Here is a 20,452-nt window from a genome sequence, read left to right as displayed (position 1 = left end):
TTGGACTCTTTAACAGCATACATGTGATGTGCACTCTCTATATTATTATTATTATTATTATTATTATTATCATTATTATTATTTTAGCAATTGTCGCAGCACCCTCAGCATCCTCACTTCCCGTGTCCTTGCACATGTACACACTCTTTCTCAGTTAAAAAGCAAGCTTCATGAAGTGAGGCACAGACATTTGCTTACCGTTGGTTCTTGCATTAGTAGGAATCGTGTTAGTGTTGACAATGGATGAGGTGGTAGTAGTTAGAGATGCTGGTGGCAGGAACGAAGAAAGGTTACACTTTAACAGGAGGTTAAGGTGACAATGAATATGCAATCGCTGGAGGCATTGAGCAACTAAACAGTCTCAGTCTGACCAAAAAAAAAAATGACAGTGCTATACAATAAAACGAGGGTGATTCAGGAACCAGTAAACTATAATTTTGAGGTTTTCACCAATATAAAGACATCTAGTGGAGAGGAATGTGAAGAACCGTTACTTATTTCCGTTTCTTACTGTTAAGTCTCAGTAAATGAGCTATCAAGTGACAAAGCAAACTATACCTTCCGGAAAGACTACAAAACATTCAGTCAACATTCAGTCTTATATGGAGCAGGCGAACTGGGAGCAATTGGGAGAAATATGCATAAATATGCAAGTATGAGGCACTCCACTATGGAAACCATATGTTAAAACAAAACACACACGAAGGAGTGATAGCCTTAAAAAACATGTATTAAAACTAAACTGTAATATTTTATGACCTGTGCTGGAAACAGGATATCTGCTTACTTCTGACTGCCTCTTTAATGAGGATAGTTTACTGGCTCACATTAAAATGGAAACATCTGTGGGAGAAGTGCTGAGATTTTATAAATAGTCATCTTATGTTTTAATTTGACAAAATGACACCAATCAGAAACTGACAAAGAAAAAATTTCACATTAGCATCAGGCCCTCATGAACAGATAATAAAGGTGTATTATCATCAAACAGAAGAGTGTTACTGTTATTATACTGGTTTAAATTTAAACCTCTGGATGAAAAAATAGCTGGGTTTTATTCTTAGAAAAAAAAATCAGGATTTCCCATACCTGGGCAGCCCACTCCCGAGGACAAACAGCTGGTGGTTTGGGAAGTGGTAGCTGGCACGGCGGTACCTGGGGATAGAATGAAAACATTAGCTAGATTATTAAACATTTTACACAAAATACACAGTTAAAGTCATACTGGAAGTCTGCTTTACGAAAGAATATTATCCTGTGTTGTTCACGTACTTATACTTAGAACTCAATGAATCCGTGTGAGATGATGGTGTTGACAACTGCAAAATTACATTAAACTGCATCGTATGTCTTTCGTTTATTTTCAGATTAATCCTGCATTATTAAGACATTAATAATAGTCAGTTATACAAATTATTATACATTAAATATTACAAGATAACTACATTTTACTGCTGAAGCCGCATGGCAGTGTTTCCTCATGACGATGCGGCGGTCAGGTGGTAGTCGGAGCTCTCTGAAAATTCCTAGTTTACAAGTTGTAATTACTTGAGTTGTAAGTTGTAAGTTCTACAAGGATGTAAACGCAGCTTAACATTGGGAATGTTATAGGAATCATGTACAGTACTTTTGAGAAACATTGCTGTTGTAAAGATGATTTGTCATCAAATACTAGACAATATAAGTTAATCTATTTATGACTACAACCCTGCTGTCATTTATCCACATCTTTCCAGATTATTTGACTCTTCTCAACCCGACATACAGCACAGATTTCCTGTACACACTTTTACGTTCTTACACACCCACACCCACACACACAAGGAGAAAGCATGTTGTCTGTTGTCAGTGTGTAATATAATCCCTCATGCCACTGACTCACTACTGGTTTAAAGTCACACCCAGGAATACCCCTTCTCTCACCAACACAACTGTCTATTATTCAGCACTCAGTACTGCTTTGTTCTCCACAAACTCTTTATCATCAAAGGGTTTATCGTCATCATTCACTTTATCCTCTTCATTTTATTCCTGTCTCTTTACCTATCTACAGATTACATTAAGATCATGTTTTTCTGTGTATGCTATTTGACTATTCTCTGGTTTTACTCTGCTCATTTTGATGTTTGTGAGCTGATAAACCTCCTGCACATGGAATATCCCACATCTCCTGAGTCCTGTTTTTTTTTCTACTTGTAATGTTTTAAGCAGTTTTCACAACCACACGGATCAGAAAGAGTTTGAGGGCATGTGCTTCTGAGAAAGGCTTTTAAAACGAACGTACTGAGCCAACTGGAAACCCTTCAACAGGAACTAAACACACCATGCCATCCATCCATCCATTTTCTATACCGCTTAGACTACAGGGTTGCGGGGAACCTGGAGTCTATCCCAGGGAGCATGGGGCACTGGGTAGGGTACACCCTGAACTGGTATACCCATCACAGGGCACAATCACATACACATTCACACACCCATTCATACACTGTGGACACTTTGGACTTGTCAATCAGCCTACCATGTATGTCTTTGGAATGGGGGAGGAAACTGGAGTATCCTGAGAAAAGCTTCACAGCACGGGGAGAGTATGCAAGCTCCGCACACACAGGGCTGTGGCGGGAATCGAACCCCCAACCCTGGAGGTGTGAGGTGAACGTGCTGTGAACTGTAGCCACCGTGCGCCTTGTGCTCCATACCATAATAGTAAAATAGTCAGGCACACGTTTTACGAACCTCTACATGTATGGATGAAACCCACTGAGACAGCTATCTGATACTGTCAGGGATATCCTTCTTTAGAGAATAAATTGACTAAAAAAGCTAAAATGGTACAATAGAGGACTTCTCAGAACTGACTGAAGATATTTTCCTCTTGGTGATTAGAAAGAAGAAAAGATGGAGGCTTTGCGAAGATAAGTATCGATAGGAGGAACTTCTGTTCCACGTTGAATGAAATGTCCATAAACACATATACTGTACACACACATACACACACAGTATTATGCTTAACTAGCAGTGAGATGTTGGATATTACTGTTACTGGTTAAGCTGTGTACATGGCAGGAAAGCAAAAGTGTTAGTAGCACACTCACCAATGGATGAAAGTGTTGTTGTTAAATGTGCACACTGTGGGTAACAGACTGCAAAAAGAAGGTTATAGATTAACAGTGTTACTTCTGTACAGCATAAAGTGATAAAGTGACAGCATAAGGCAAGACTGAAACATGACTTTTTGGCTTGTTGTTACTGCTGATGCTGATATTGCTGATTTGCATGCACTGCATGCTATCAAATGAAATGTCACCGAGGCGTCAGATCGTTCTGCCTTTCTTTCCTCATGTGGACGAAGACAAACTTCAAACTCTGACCTTGGTGCTGAGGTGTTGAAATGCGTCAACGTTATCAGATTAACTGTAGAGGATTAATGCTAACCCTTCCCCACCCTGCCACACATCTAACACTAACAACAAAGTGAATGTTCAGGTGGGCAGGGCAGACTTATCTGCCCCAGTAAGTGGCAGTTAAGCTATGACTGCATTTGATTTAAGACCCCGTGACACTTTTTTGGGCTAATAGTTTTCAGACTGCTTTAGTGACGTGGCTGTAAAACGTCACCTGTCGTGCTACAAACTCAGTCCCAGGTGTAATGAATGCGAACGAGGTGGATTATTTACTCTGTCATCCTTTTTTCCCCTCAATCAAAATACGAATTACAAAAAAAGGTGTGACAGGCGTTTGATTGAAAGGTAGTAAAAAACTTTCCTATTTACCGTGTTCACTATTCAGAAGAAATGTGAAATGAGCCCAGTAAAACATAACAGACTTGAAACACAAATAAATTATAAATCATTCTTATTATGCCATCAGTAAGATTAGTGATATGTAGTTCTCAACCCTAAGTTTTCTAATTGAGCTATTAATAATGATTTGTACTGTACTTACCTTCACTACACCTGAACATCTAATGCTTTAATATAACTATTAAAACCTTAAAAACTTAAAAACTTAAAAACTATTAAAAGACAGAAACCTGGATTCAGGTGGGCTACTACAAAAGGTTCAAAATGTTAATTATACCAAAAGAACACAAAGAAATGTTAGTGCTAACAGCAGACAGACAGCTTGATAAATAAAACCAGGTGCTTACAGTAAACAATGTGTGATCTGGTTTCACACGAACACACAGGTTTACTCACTGCAGCTGAGACTGGAGTCCGTTTGAGCGTACGAGGCCGGGATGTCCCAGAAGCTGTTGTTCCAGTCCACCACGTTTCCCACAGCATCGCAGGTCAGGGAAGAAAGCTCAGAGAAGGTCATGGCTGAACTCCACAGACGGAAGTTGTAGATGAGGCAATTGAAGTTTTGGCCCTGCTTTTTTCCCCTGCCTAGTTCAAAGGAGCCTCCGATTTCCGTTCTCATGCCAATGGAGTTAGAGCAGGTTTTAAATTTGTAGTTGCCTTTGAAGTACACAGCTATGACACCGTTCGTGTTGGACCACGTGATGCAGAACAGCTGCATAATGGACGTAATGTCAGCTAATGTCACCAAATCGCTGACTGGACACGTGACATTGCCGATGATCAGGTCCACACTGTTGCCGTTGTGGCCGAAGGTCAAGTAGGGGTCTTTTCCTGTGTAAGAGAAGATGATCCCTGATCCTGTCGACGATTGACCGGCAATCTCAAAGCATGCTGTGAACTGACTCAGCGCCGGGATGGACACTGAGCTGGACACCTGCACCACGTCCTTCTGGTTCTGAGGCAATGTGACCTTCTGGTTTCTCAGAGCTACTGCAACTGGAGAAGCAGTGGAGAGTTGATTTTTGTCATTAAAATTAATATAATGCCTTAAAAACACAATCTGTATAAAACACTAAGTTGATTTTTAATAAACCCCAAACAGTGTTTCATTTTCTCGCTCAGTATTATTTCATTGTAAACATTTAGATGTTTATTTACCCTTTTATCCCTTTAATAAACAACATGGACCAGCCATTTATCTACACTATACTTAATTGCTCAATCACCATACTTTAATCAAGACTGTGTTATAATCCATGCTTCAGTGTGATGATAAAACACTCAGTATGTACTGTACGTATATCCTCGATGACAGACATTTTATACAGTAGTTCCGCTCAGTTGTAAACGAGACGCAGCCCTAAGAACTAAAGACAATTACTTTGAATGAGGATATATTACAGGACAAAAGAATAAACATGGCAGAAACACAGCGCTTTAATGATATAAAGCGGGGGGATAAATAAATAAAATAAGCTTTGCATGAAAAGCAAGGTGATGGGCTGGGGTGAGGTTTGATGAGAAGGATACCAGTGGTGTGTCATGATACTGTGTTTGTGATATGCTCGCATAAAGTGTCGATAAGGCAAATCAAAACAAAACGTCTAAAAGTAGCTGTAGAAATGTATGTGCCTGACAGCATTGATGGAAATGATCAGCAATAGCAAGTACTATGATTAAAATGAATAATAATCATCATCATAATAAAAGAAACACAACAACAACAACAACAACAATAATAATGATAATAATAATAATAATAATAATAATAATAATAATAATAATAATAATAATAATAATAATAATAATAATGGACAAACTAGGGCTGCAACAACTAATTGATATAATTGACAATTATTATGATAATTCATTGTTTACTTAACCAACAAAAAGCAGTTATAATGTGAGTTATATTCTTTAACGCTGTGCACAGGACTGGTTTTCAGTAAGTGCAGTAATCACAACTATCAAGAATTTGTGTTATTTTATTTTTAAAAAATTTTATTCTCTTTTTCAATAAACACAAGAACTGTTGCAATGGGACAGTGGTGGCTCAGTGGTTAAAGGATCTGGGTTACTGATCAGAAGGTCAGGAGTTCAAGCCCCAGCACTGCCAAGGTTCCACTGTTGGGCCCTTGGGCAAGGCCCTTAACCCTCAATTGCTCAGCTGTATAAATCAGATAAATGTAAGTCACTGTGGATAAGGGCATCTACCAAATGTCAATGCAAGTAACTGTACAGGAGTTTGTGCAGTTCTTTTGGGATTGTTGCAGCCAAAAATGCTTGATTTTGCTGCAGCTTTTTTTGAAAAGTTTTTTGTCCTTTTTTTGTGGAAAACTACTCGAATTGGCAAAATCGCAATCGCAGGAAATTGTTCTGCACGGTCTTTAGCAGTGACGTTTGTTGGTAAATGAGACCTTTTATCTGTACTCATGGTCAACGCACGTGAATCAAAGAGAGCTTTGGCTAAATGTTGTGATGACGTCACATGACGCATCTGGGCTCTGCTTAAAATCTGCTGTAATTTAGAAAAATTGCAAGTTCCTCAGAATACTGTGGAGTTTCCTTAATTTTGCATGTATTTCTGAGGTCCTGAGGGGACTGACAAACAAAGCAACTGATTTCATTTTCAACATAAACATACATAAGTTAATAGTTTAATAGAGCAACGTGTGTGTGTGTGCGAGCTAATCTGTAATGTTCAGGTAACTAGATTGAAGCGTAATCTTACTGCCTGTAAGCTTTAATTAACTGAATAATTTATTATTATTTCATTTAGATTTTAATGAGTTATTTTAATTAGAACAGGGAACATTTAGTCTATTATCCAAATCCACATCAATCAGTCATAAATATTTAACAGATTATTATGCATTCATTAAAAAAAATCATTTGTCACAGCCCTAGTGCAAACCTAAACAAAAGGAAAAACAAGGCACTTGAAGCATACCTTGCCTGTAACTGATATTGAAGCCTTTCTTCTGGACACTAAAATCAGAATGAAAGGACACCTCCATGACATTGGTGCTGGAGTTGAGTGTGAGTCCGTTGGCTGTCAGGCCACAAAACTTAACGCTGCTCGTGCCAGTGTTGACAATGACGCTGTCATAGATGCAGCCTTGTGCCTCCTCGAGCTCGAAGTCAAGGAAAGTGAGTTGCAGGACAAAGCCGGCAGGAGCCTGCAGTGTCCATGTACATGCCTGTCTAGAAGGGTAGTCGTTTGGGTAGCACGGCGACGTAAAGATTCCACTGGATGCTGTGAGCATTTCATCACACTCGCCCTGGCAGCTCAGCACTTCTGGACCAAAATAACGGCCGCATATATCATTCAGACTCAGTTAATAGGAGATGAGGGACAAAGAGCGGACAGAGGGAGATGAATACAGACTGACAGATGGAGGAATAAGCAGTGGCCTTGGACAGAAAGGGACCAGCAGAGAGCAGACAGGAGGGACAGCTGATTATTTTAAAGGCAGAAGGATGTTGTTTTGACCGATTTTACACATTTATATATGAATATTTTCCTGCACGATGATGTTTCTGCTTAGTTCAGTACTCTAAATAAAAGTAAATCTTTTTCTTATTACAAAGATTATACATTGCAGGTCTTTTGTCCTGAGAATGAAATTAAAGTGTTGGAGAAATGGCATTATAAGCAAGAAACAAGGTGATGTTCATCTCTTAACTGCACTCTTATATGAAACACTGTTTTGGTATAAACAGTATAAACAGTATAAACACATATATATATATATATATATATATATATATATATATATATATATATATATATACATACATATATAAATTATTTTATTTTTTTTAACAAATGTGGTGTTTATAGTTGGTGGGATCCCTCTGATGGACTCATGGTCAGCCACACAAGGCCTTTCTGGGTTATTTTATCTTCCCCACAGATTCTTGGAGGATGAGATTAAATTCTCCTCTAATATGTCCTGCTTTCAATCCATTGACATTTCCATCGATAATGTGTAATGCCATTTGCAGAGAAGCAGCCCTCATATCACGATGCTCCCACCACCGTGCTTCACTGTGATGTTCTGTGATATGATGTTCCTGGTGTTCTTGGGATTATATGCATAAACCTTCTTTCTCCAAACATGGTGATCAGAATTATTGCCAATGTGTTCTATTTTTGTTTCATCTGAGCAGAGTGTATTTCCCAGAAGAGTTCTGATTTATCGAAATGATTTTAGAGGTGCATCTCTGTGCTTCTTTTTTATGATTGTGGTGCAGTTGTTTGTGTAACTGCGGCTTTCAGATCGTCCTGCAACTCTTTTCGAGTGACTCCTGCCTTCTCTCTTACCTTCATTATCATTAGTCTGAGAGCACGTTGTTAAATCTTGCGTTACGCACCTGTCCAGGAACTATGGGTGTCATAAGTGCTGATAATATTATTTATCTTACTTGTATTTGAGTTATTGACAATTTGGATTCAATTCAAGTGTCCAAACAAATTAGCTAATAACTAAAAGATGTTAATCCTTAATATATAATAACCTGATAATGGTGGGTTGTGATTTTCTACCACTGGTTGTGCTTTGCAGAATTAGAAAGTTTCGGATATTAGGAAGTTACATAGTTATGACATAGGATACTAGCGCCACCAAATTGTTTGTATTTTCAAAACATTTTCACATTTTCATTCGGACAGAGATATTTTAAGATTTTTTTGGTTGTTTGTAAAAAGAAGGAATAAAAACTATGTTTTCAAAAATATCCATGTATGTGTGGATGGGGTCTTTAAAAATTAGACAGTAGAAACTAAAGTCATTCTACACATTGTTGTCATTATTAAGAACAGCTGATTGGAATTCAAGAAAAGTCTTAATACAGATTAAAACACTAAAACCAAAGAGCAGTAAGTAGGAAAGTATGCTCTGTGAATTCTGATATATCGTACAACATAGATCAGACTCAGCAAAGATCAAATCTCATAATGAAATGACCCAGATTAAGGGCAGATCTGAGCACAAGTGTTCATATTGAACTAAAACATTTCTGTAGCACTAGCCTGAGAAGACCCTGATGCAAATCCGCCAGTGATAAAGCTCTGGATTTAGTTCAGGTAGAGATTAGGCTACACCTAACCTTAAGCACACAAGTACTGTATATTCACATGTTTTTATATAAATTATGTTTATTTTATGCCTAAAAAATAGATTTACAAACAAATTAGATTTCTGTTATTGTTTCTATAGTAACAGCTAATTCACAGGGACTTGGATGGGGATTGCTTCACACAATCGCATGTAACAAAGAGAAAGGTCTAATTGTTTATACAGTGACGCTTTCTGTAAGGAGGAGATGATCTAACAGAAGCAGTCTGTTCTTGTCTGCTTGGCTTGGCAGCACAATGTGACACTTGTCCCATGCTGACAAAGCATGTCATGCAGTTATCAGCGTAATGCAAAAAATGAAAATAATTGCAAGCTTTGGGTAGCATGGTGGTGCAGAAGGTAGCAGCCTCTGAGCTCCGGGTTCGATCTCGGTTCGATGCTGACCTCAGCTTACTGTCTGTGTGGAGTTTCTGTGTATGATTTCCATGTGTTCATGTGGGTTTCAAGTGGACAGGCTACGCTAAATCGCTCCTAGGTCCTGGGTGTATTCCCATCCTGAACCTTTCTTTGATCCGCTACAATGATAATAAAGCAGTTACTGAAGATGACTGAATGAGTGTCAGGTGCTGTGTAACAGTCAGTAAGTTTTTCACCATGGCAGAGTACTCTGGACCTTTTTTATTTTTTATCTTATCAACTTCAAGAGAGAAAAAAAATGTGACTTTAAAATGACGTGACAAACATATTTCAACAAGATTAAATGTAAACTGATAATAATTAATAAATCGATCAAACCAGTGTTTTATATTAAGAATAAAATACTTCAGCACACGCTGACATAATCAACTCTGTGGTGGAGACAGTAATTCCGCTTTGCACCAGGAAACATCACATCAACCCGCTGTTGATAATTTTCCTATAACAGCATGCCCTGGAGAACAGCATGCCCATTACAGGAAGTTTGCTGTTTCTTTAAAATCTCTGACAGAAAGGAAGAAATTGAAAAGTGGTTGGTCCGGATCCGTGATTAATGTTTCGCCAGAGGAAACATCCTCCTGCACATGACTCATCCATACACTGAGTACGCCTGAGAGTTTATACCACGGCCCATAAGTCCAAAACACAATAAAAAACCAAAATCAGAAAATGCTGCAACAAAACTGCGAATTCAGAAACGTGACAGCACTGATTATGGGTAAGTGTAGTTCCTTTCTGAAAACCATACGCTTGTTGCTGATTAGACATGGCATATAACCAACACATGTTTCCTGTTATGGTAAACATCCTCCAGCTCTCTATTTTCTGCCGTCTCTCTAAGACTGACGCACACTGTATCCAATCAGCAGTGAGCACATGATGTTTAATAAGTCCCTCCCCTTTCCAGTTGATATGTTTCTGAATTTGTGTCAATGGGATTTTATTCCTGCCGTGTTAATGTGGCAGATTTGCCATCCACCTTTTTCGTACCGTAATGACTCTTATGCACACTGTAAAAAAAAAAATTACTATAGATTTTACAGTAACTTACTGGCACCCTGGGTTTATACATAGTATAAAATAACACATAACCCAGTATGTTGATACAGGATACAGCTGAGTAGAAGGGTCTTGCTCAAGGATCCAATCAAGGCATTTTGGTGGTGCTTGGATTTGAACCCATGACCCACTGAGCCACAACAGCGAACACAGCAGAAGTAGTTAAATCACTGCAGTGGTTAAAGTGTTGAGTCAAAATCAGAAGGTTGTGTGTTCAAATCCCAGCAATGCCAAGCTGTCATGGTTGAGCAAGACCCTTCAGCTCAGCTGTATCCTGCATCAGCCAAATGAGCAAATGTACTGGTTTACGTGTCATTTTATACATCACTAAGCTATTACAGTACTTTACTGTAAATTTTACACCAAATTATTTTGCTGATACAAAGCAATGGCTCAGTGCTCTTAACTAGATTTTATGGATGGATATGTATGCTGGAGGTGTTGGAACAGAAAAACCTCATGAAGTTTTCATTATTATTATTATTATTATTATTATTATTATTATTATTACTATTTTCCAGTGCTGAATGACCTGTAGGTGCAGAAGCTGTAATTCTGTTGCTCATTGCAGGGCAGATTGTGGTACAAAAGTAGGAATGTGAGAGAGGGAGGTAGTCATGGCATGGCACCGGATGAAGGTCAGCGAGAGAATGTCTGATTACAGCAGAGTAGACAGATCAGAATCAGAAAAGGTCCTTTCAGAAAGCAGAACACAGTGGAATGGAACCAAATGCTTTTTTCTAAAAAGCCCCATCCAAATGTCCCGGGACAAAAATAGCACTCTTTCAGCAACATCATATATGAGAACGCTTTAATCACAGACACCTCTCAGCAACCCTCTTCTCTTTACTCTCTCTCTCTCTCTCTCTTTCTCTCTTTCTCTCTCTCTCTCTCGCTCTCCACATCACCTCCTGTCCACAGCGCTTCATTTATTTTTCATAACTACAGTATTTAATAATCAGGCATCATTCAAAAAGTGGCTATGAGCTTTTCAGCGCATGTGTTCAGGAAGCACCTGGCCGTTCTTCATCAATGTATTCTACAGGACATAACCAGACCACTAAAACACACACACACACACACACACACACACACACACACACACACACACACACACACACACACACACACACACACACACACACACACACACACACACACAGGTCCCCTTTGTTTTGGAATTGATGCCAAATATTTAATATAAAAGGCCCTGACAGATTTGGACTCCAGGAACACACCCATACACTAACTAACTATCTATCTACTCTATCTATCTGTCTGTCTATCTATCTATCTGTCTAATCCTAGTGAAAGCAAACGCTTACATGACTAAAGAATATTGAAAATATGTGCTCATTTCATTTGATAAATTATACTTTTTTGTATTTTTTATAAACATTTAAAAGTGATACCTTTTAAATAACACTTTAATGCACTATAAGGAAGTACACTTGATTTTTTTGTTGTAAATATTGGAGTATACATATAAAAACAAAGTATATTCATTTGTCATGTCTTAAGAAAGCTATGATTTAGTACACTGTAATGACTTATTTCTAAAGCTGGAGTCATCACCTGGCAGGCCGACACTCGTTTCTCTTGGCAGTGATTTCCACTTGATAAAACGTGATATGTAGCTTTTGTGTTGTGAAAACGAGTTTAACATTCTTGTAAGTTTAGATTTGTAATGAAATTCCAGCCGAAATTTACTGACCGGTGTGACAGATCGTTTTTATCAGCAAAGCTGAACAAGACAAGATAAGTTGCAACATACATCAATATTCTTCTTTAAATTCAGGTTGATCTTATTAATATGTTTATCAAATTCAGAGACTTGGCATATAAATATCAGCTTGCTCTGGGCTTCTGTGTTTTTCCTGGAAGATCAGACCTCGGAAGAATCAGATATGATGGATTGCAGCATGATTCTGCTGTTAGTCCGCTGTGCTGTCAGAGTTATACAGCTCTCTGGAGCCCTTGATGTGTTCTTGAATCACGTCAGTCACATCTCCTCTACTGCATATCAGCTTGCGTGTGATGCTTGGTTGGTGGTTTTAGTGCTGATGTGTTGTGCACATATTTATCAGATTCAGCACACTATAATGTTTTGCACCACCGCCAGAGCCGAGCCGCTCCCAAACACCAGACCTTAACGATTTGGGGGAATTTTCCTGTTCCTGTTTGTTGCTGACCGAAGCCATGGCTGTTTTTCTAGTACATCACATTCTGGCTTGTGAAACGCAGCTTAAGAGAAGTGTGTTTTCTTTTTAAAAACCCCTGCAGACTTATTTGTCTCAAGATGAAAACTTGGCTACTTCTTCAGACCTGGACGTGTGCACCTGATTAAGTTCTGTTGAATGTATTATTCGATATTCCGACATATTAAATTGAGAAACTTGTATTGAATCATGTGATACACTAATAGTTGTAGCAGTTATGTTTGGGACAGGACATACTGGACTAGACGGTTCCCATATTTTTAGCATATTATTATATATTAATATTTAAACAATATTATAAGCGCTTTTGGTCCAAAGATGGACAAAGTGTTCAGCATGATAGCTATAACCTGAAAAGTCTAAGATCACCTATGATTGTCCTTTATAGTCTTATGAGAGCAATTAGTTTTCATGTTTAGATCATTTTAATGAATCCACCTCAGCTCTAAAACCCCTGACTATTATCGTTTTGTATTTGGAAACTAAACATGGAACAGGAAGCACTTGTGATCCATTTTTCAAGGGATGCGACAGTTTATCAGTTTATGAACAGGTTCTGGGCCATAAGAATTTAAAACAACACAGAATCTACTGAACATAAATGAAGAAAATGTTAAAACACAGCATCCCGGCCAAACATACATACATACATACATACATACATACATACATGCCTTCTCACTGTCTCTCTCTCTCATACACACACACACTCACACACGTACACACAAAATAGTGTTAAAGCAAAGAAACAAGGAAGAAGCATGAAAAATGAAAGAGAAATGAATGGAGTTCATAAAATGAAGCAGAAAGATGAGTTAATAAAATGGGTGCAATGAAATAAGCAGAAATCATAAATAAAAATGAATCATAATTACAAACATCCATAACACAGTTATAAAGTTTTACACCTTAATAACATATCCATCACCTTTTAAAGTGATTCAGTAGCAACTGCATTTGTTTACCTGTTCTCGCAATGCAGGTCAGAAACACTGCGACTTGGAGAACGTTCCAGAACTTCCATCTCCACCATCGTCCACTAATGTAGGAAACCCTGTCAGAGTGGACAAAAATAAAGAAGATTATTATTATTATTATTATTATTATTATTATTATTATTATTATTATTATTATACAGGCACATTTCAGCATATTGTAAATAGAGCATTACTATTCATCAACCAGTGCTTCATAGTTTCAATAAATTGCATGTTGTTTCTATTAAGCAGTAAATCATCTGACACATTCACTACATTTAAACAAATGATAAGGAAACGATTAGAAGAGTCTGTCCAGCTTTCAGAGAATGCTAGCTAAAAAGCATTCAGGCATAATAAGAAACTATTTCCTTTCTTTCTCTCTCTCTCTCTCTCTCTCTCTCTCTCTCTTACACACACACACACACACACACACACACACACACACACACACACACCGTTACTCAAAGCAGTACAATACCTTCATTCATTCTACCTGTCTGTAATATGTGTTTTGAATTACGTATTTTTGTGGCATGGAAACTTTTTTTTTCTCTAGAGAAGAAACCACAACCACAGCAGTGCAGAAGCAGCCTCTTCCAGAACCATCCTTCCACGTTAGCCATAATGATTTGCAGAATAAAGAATTCTAATAGTAGCCTAATATGTACCATGTGAAACTCAATGCATTTACAAAAACGATGCATTATAAAGGCTTGCATGATCCTACAATGACACTGAATATGTTTACTATTCCAGCCCTGGTTCATAACCTGGACTTGTCTAATCCAATAACAAGCATTCACCATTGGAGCTCATTTCTGTCGATGAGTGAAATCAGTGAAACAATTATTCAAATAATTAAAACCACCCCAATAACCAGTTTGAGCGATCTTGAGCAAACAGTTTCCAGAACTATGTTACACAGAATTAAAAAAGAAGCTCCTAAGGGAGAAAGCTGCCCCATGGAGCTCGGATTACGCCACTCCAGTCATTAGCGTACGCATGTACTGGGCCCCAATCCACCGGCCTCCGCTTTACACAACTCATGTGTTCGTACTAAATAAGTGGAAAAAGTGTTTTCATCGGGGAGCTGGCATAATGAAAATGTGTGTATAGCCACACGGAATGCAGCAGGATGGGAAAGTCTTTAAAGCAAAGCCGGAAGAGAAATAACACGACTGCAAGGTTAAATTGTTAAAAGTTACATATTGCAATCCCACAATGTCATGCAGCAATGATGATTCATTTCACAACACATTTATACAGTCAGGAAATCTTAAACAATGCTCTGTTCTATACGTTGATCCTTATTAGATGACCAAAAAGTCAACAACTTTTACCTCAGTAAAACATGCCACCTCTGAGATCATTTTAAAGCCTAATCATTAAACCTGCAGAACTGAACTCTGAATGATGCAAGTATCTCAATTTTTCATAAATTATTCCTTTTTTTTTTTTTTACTCTACAGAATATATTAAAGCTGGAGCACAATTAAAATGCAGTCTTTCATGATTCAATGCCTTTTAAAGATTTGTGACATTATACAGCACATGAAAAACGTGAACATTGTTTCAACTAAGCCTCTTATTACATGCAAATGTACATGAATGGGGTCAGCTCTCAAGGCTCAGCACAATGTGAATAAAGAACTTGATTCATCAGCTGGTAAGAGTGACTCGGAAAGCGTGAGCCCTGACATTCACACATCTAAAATGTCGGAAAATATGGCCTAAAAACCAGCAAAGCTTTCCAACTACACACACTTTACAGCGTGCTGTGATTTTCATGAAACCTGGGAGGAAGAGACAAGCTACCAAACCTACGAATGTTTCACGTCGCAGTTAATTGTCTCTCTCGTCCTCCTATCTGAAACCAAATGACAGTAGCTTTAATCTCTGAATGACATATGACATGCAAATACATGCTCATGATCTCTTCTCATGCTGGACGTCTACAGTCTCTTTACAGAATTCTGACCTCCGTGACTGTGTAGTTAATAGTGGCTGCAAATGCACAATAATAATACTGTAAATGCTTTATAATGAAAAACAAGTTAAAAACTCTGATTTATTTCAGGATTATGCAAGAGATTTTTCTTATGATGAATGATCTGTGTGACTCAGATTTTCAGTTAATTAAATACAATTAAATTTCCAATAAATGTACGCTTAATATCCTCACATCTGTAAATGATGATCATGTCCGAGGGATCTGTCCCACCATACCTCACAACAACGTCATCTTTGTTATCTTTGTTATATACACACGATTAATCACATTATTAGGTTATAATACTGTGATTAAAATTATTATGTATCAACTGCTCCAGCAGAAACACATCAGTAGTATTTATTATTACAGTTTTCTACAGTTTCTCTGTAAACATACAACCCCCCCCCCCCCCCCCCCCCCCCCAGAAAAAAAAAAAACACAACCGCCTTTTTCCCGAGTCTACGACTATAATGTAAAATAATAATAATAATAATAATAATAATAATAATAATAATAATAATAATAATAACGTATCGTTGACGTTTTTTTTAAACAACCTTTTTAAGGTCATACATGGAGAAGAAAAAACTTCCCAAACTTTGTGTCCAGCTCGCGGAGATAATGAACTCTGCAGAGCGGAGATACTTTTCAGTGTAACACCATGCAGATATTCCTCCTGTTTAAAGCCTGGGTGTGTGTTTATGATCAAACTGAACACAGTGTAGACACTGAGGGAAACTCTCCTGGTGACTGATCAACACAGCAGTATGATGTGGACTCACATTATTTCATTGAAGCTCGTCTCTCCGGACTCTCATTCTTCCTGTGACTTCACACGCAGCTTCCACTTTAACACGTTACCGAGGTGAAGTGTGTGTGTTCCCGCAGCTCTGGGCTTCCCTCCATGCGCAACCTCCAAAATTATCAAAATATGCTACTAAAGAATATTACAGAAAGATCACATTGCCATCGGAGCAGCAAGCGCGCGTGAAGAAGAAGAAAAAGCTCATGGAGATGTAAGTTTACACAGAACTGAGTTAGTGATCCACTGGAGGAAGATCTACACACAGCTCCGCCTCGCTCTCTCTCTCTCTCTCTTTCTCTCCCTCTCTGCTTCACTCCCTGTCTCTCCCTTCTTCACACACACCCCCCCTCTTTCCTTCTCTCTCTGTCTGTGTGTCTCTCTCTCCCTCTCTCTCGCTCTCTCTCTTCTTCACCCCCCTCTCTCCCCCTCTTTCCTTCTCTCTCTTTCACTCTCCCCTCTCCTTCACTCCCTTTCTCCCTCTTTCCTTCACTCCCTCTCTCTCCTTCACTCCCACTCTCTCTCCATCACTCCCTCTCTTCCTTCACTCCCTCTCTCCTTCTCTCTCCTTAATTTCCACTCTCCTTCACTCCTCAATCCCTCCCTCACACCAAGAACACAGGAGATCACATTAGCACACAATTAAACACGAGATCTGTATGTGTGTGTGTGTGTGTGTGTGTGTGAGAGAGAGAGAGAGAGAGAGAGAGAGAGAGAGAGAGAGAGAGAGAGAGAAGAATCCACACTATTTAGGCTCAAGCATTCTTTTAAAAATAGTTTTTAATGTCTACAGTTTTTTAAACTAAAAAATAATTAAAACATTTACATAAAGCTTACAGATACATGCATAGTGTAAAAATGCTATAAATATACCGTATTCATTTTGCAGCAGAATACTGTTTTATTATGTTATTGGGCTGTAGTGTAACCCGTTAGAACAGTGCTTCAGTTTACAGCAAAACACCAGAAAACACAGTGCATCATGGGATATGTAATGCTTTTGGTCGGTGTGGGAATGCTAAAAATTCTACTTGTGTCAACGTCAAGTTTAAAAACTTTATTAATTCAGTGGTGACGAGGTTGAATCAGTGCAGCTCTGTAGAGGCTGTGAATTACAGATCAGAAGGTTCTGTGTTCAAATCCCAGACCAAGTCATTTTCATTCACAAATTATATCAACAAATAGCCAGTAAGCAAGAGTAAGATAACTATGTTTCACAGCAGTGCTGTTTTTGCCAAATCAAGAAACTGTTAGTTACAACCACCTAATAATATTTTATTAGATTTATTTATTTGTGGGGGGTTGTTACATTCGAGACAGATCAGAACAGTTCCAGAGCAAAATGTGCTCCTTAATTTGTCTCCTGTTCGTATGTGTATTCATATTCGTTTAAAAGACATTACCTGTTCAAACTGAATATGTTCGTTTTTGTTCACACCCCTACTGGTTATTTGTCCTGGTTTCTTCTTCTGCCTCAGGATTAGGTTCTGTTCTCACTGGATGGATTACTAATGGTTTGCTTTTCCATAATCATTTGTGATGAAAGTAATAAGTGTGATATGCTCACCTACTGTGAGACAGCGGGACCAGAAACAACATGCTGGCACAGGGGATTGCACCGTAACAGGACTGTACTTTAACAGGGACTGCACAGTAACAGGGGACTGGACTGTAACGGGGGACTGCACTGTAACAGGGGACTGCATTGTAACAGGGACTGCACTGTAACAGGGACTGTACTAAAACAGGGGACTGCACTGTAACAGGGACTGCACTATAACAGGGGACTGCATTGTAACAGGGGCTGCACTATAACAGGTACTGCACTGTAACAGGGACTGCATTGTAACAGGGTCTGCACTGTATGAGGGACTGCACTGTAACAGGGGCTGCACTGTAACAGGGGACTGCATTGTAACAGGGGCTGCACTGTAACAGGGACTGCATTGTAACAGGGGCTGCACTGTAACAGGGGACTGCATTGTAACAGGGGCTGCACTGTAACAGGGGCTGCACTGTAACAGGGACTGCATTGTAACAGGGTCTGCACAGGTGCAGTGGAGCTTCTTAAAATGACATTTTCTCAAATGAATTCATAGGGGTGTCAATAATTATTGCACACCTATATTTAACAAAGGGGTTTTTTCTTTCTTTCTTATAAACCTGTGTTTTGTTGGCAATTGTTTGATATCCATGAGATCAGAATATTTTTGTGAATTGTTTGAACAAAAGATCAAAAGTTTAAACAGTAATGACAATTATTCACAGCCTTCTTTGCTCATATTTACCAAGAGTGCCAATGTTAGTGAAGGGCACTGTACACATTTATTTCTATTAGTTTGGATGAATTGAAAATGGTGGGTCACCAGATAGGAAAATATATTCAGTATTTTCTTGCAAAAAAAAAAAAAACCCAGTATATGATGTTAAATTGTTATGGCTATAAAACCCCAGTACACACCTATGAGGAGGTAATGAGCACCTTTAGAGCACACCTTTAGTGACAAGGTGCCACATTAATAACATCATCACCTCATGGAGTTCTCTGACCCAACTGCAAGCTGGGATGCATGCAAAACCCAGTGATTTTCATTTGCTTTCCTTTCTGCCATCATCACTAACGAGGAAGGAAAAAATTCAGGCAAATGTGTAAGCTCTCAGAAGTGGGACACACGGCTAGCAGATAAGCCCAGTGTCCTTTTCTGTCTGACTCCAGGCTACAAAACAGAATATCTGAGAGAAAAACAATGGCCATTATAAAGTCAGCGTCTCAAAACCAGACGAGAAAACAAGCAGAACTATCTACAGTAAATGATTGTTTCCTGCTCATGTGCACTAAATTAACAGGCCAATTTAATTCCCTCAGACTGATGAATTCCCCCAAGCCTTTAACACACGCACTGGAGCGCTCATAATCACGTCACAATAATAAGTCATTAGTGTTTCATATCCTGGGATCATATGATTACTTATGAGCACTAATGAAAATGCTTCTATTTTACATTCTTTTCTCATTTAATACAAGCGTTCACTACAAATGATATTACTAACAGCAACCGGAGTAAAAAGTAGAATCTTTGAAATATTTACATGAATTTCAGAGCTTTAGTATTTAGTACATTCCCTTTTTGGTTTAATGACTCCACACGTTTAGTGCAAAACCTTATGATCTGTTTTAGATCAAATCTGTCGGAGTGTCATCTCATCACACAATTAGACATCTTAACCTGGTCAATATCACACTTTTTTTTTTTTACATTTAAATAGGAAGCTAGAAACAGTGCAGAATCTTGAATATTAAATATTGAAATTATTGAACATTTGCTTTTTTAAATAGTTCAAAATTCTAAAACTTTGTTTATTTCTGATTTCAAAGCCCATATTTTCAAGGTGGTCTCAGACTTTTGGACCCCACAGTGTGTTTTAGGGAAAAAAAATAACTGCATATTGAAATCTGTTGTGGTTTTTATTTTGTCGTCACCTGAGGTTATTTGTTAGTTTATAGAAGTTGGTGAGGACCACACAATTGTTATTCAGGCCTTGATAACTTAAAACTTGAATTGAAGGGGGGTGTACTTTCTTTTTCTGCCAAGACTGGAGAGAGAGAGATAGAGAGTGATAATATTACAATATTGCAGTAGAAATAACGTGATGAAATGGGACCCATAAGAAGAGATTACACATTATAGCTTCCTAAATCTGCTGTTAGTTTATAAAATATGACTATTGTAGCTCAGCACACGCTAATCATCAAAGACAGAAGAATATGGACGAACTGAATAGTATGTTGTTTATTTTTCCTTTAGTTTATTTTTCCATCTTCAGTAAGCGCTTTATCCTGGTCATGACTGTAGTGGAGCCGGAGCACTGGATGGGAACACCAGTCCATCACAAGGCACCATTTACACACGACAATTTAGAGTAAGCAGTTCACCTAATCGCAAAACCCTTTGCACCAGAAAAGAGACACAGTAGTGCATTAAACTATTAAAAAGAAAAGAGAAAATCTGGAATCATTCTATTCATTCAAATCCAGGAGTC

General features: G+C 38.3%; 1 protein-coding gene and 1 long non-coding RNA gene across 19 annotated transcripts in view; one reads left to right on the top strand and one right to left on the bottom strand.

Annotated features, from left to right (window-relative positions):
* The window catches only part of adgrg6 (adhesion G protein-coupled receptor G6), a 44,350-nt gene extending 27,474 nt beyond the window's left edge, over positions 1-16,876 (bottom strand). For 2 of the 18 annotated variants that reach the window (XM_017457573.3, XM_017457584.3), the window contains exons 1-6: positions 16,392-16,860; positions 13,602-13,690; positions 6,751-7,098; positions 4,197-4,796; positions 3,093-3,140; positions 1,090-1,155 (exon numbers count right to left, since the gene is read on the bottom strand). In XM_017457573.3, the coding sequence (XP_017313062.1) occupies positions 1,090-1,155; positions 3,093-3,140; positions 4,197-4,796; positions 6,751-7,098; positions 13,602-13,690; positions 16,392-16,393 (1,153 nt within the window). In that variant the 5' untranslated portion in view covers positions 16,394-16,860. Of the gene's footprint in view, positions 1-198; positions 268-1,089; positions 1,156-3,092; positions 3,141-4,196; positions 4,797-6,750; positions 7,099-13,601; positions 13,691-16,391 lie in introns of all 18 variants that reach the window. The other 16 variants (XM_047159662.2, XM_017457489.3, XM_017457481.3 and 13 more) reach the window with 16 other exon arrangements.
* A 1,250-nt stretch (positions 16,877-18,126) lies between these two features.
* Positions 18,127-18,367, top strand: LOC128635291 (uncharacterized). The gene is made up of 2 exons (XR_008398234.1): positions 18,127-18,229; positions 18,264-18,367. It is a non-coding gene; the product is annotated as an uncharacterized LOC128635291 (long non-coding RNA).
* Positions 18,368-20,452: the final 2,085 nt, after the last annotated feature.

Source organism: Ictalurus punctatus, chromosome 2 (genome assembly GCF_001660625.3).
Source record: "Ictalurus punctatus breed USDA103 chromosome 2, Coco_2.0, whole genome shotgun sequence".
Classification (NCBI taxonomy): domain Eukaryota; kingdom Metazoa; phylum Chordata; class Actinopteri; order Siluriformes; family Ictaluridae; genus Ictalurus; species Ictalurus punctatus.
Note: the sequence above shows the minus strand (reverse complement) of the source record. Positions and strands in the feature narration are given on the sequence as shown.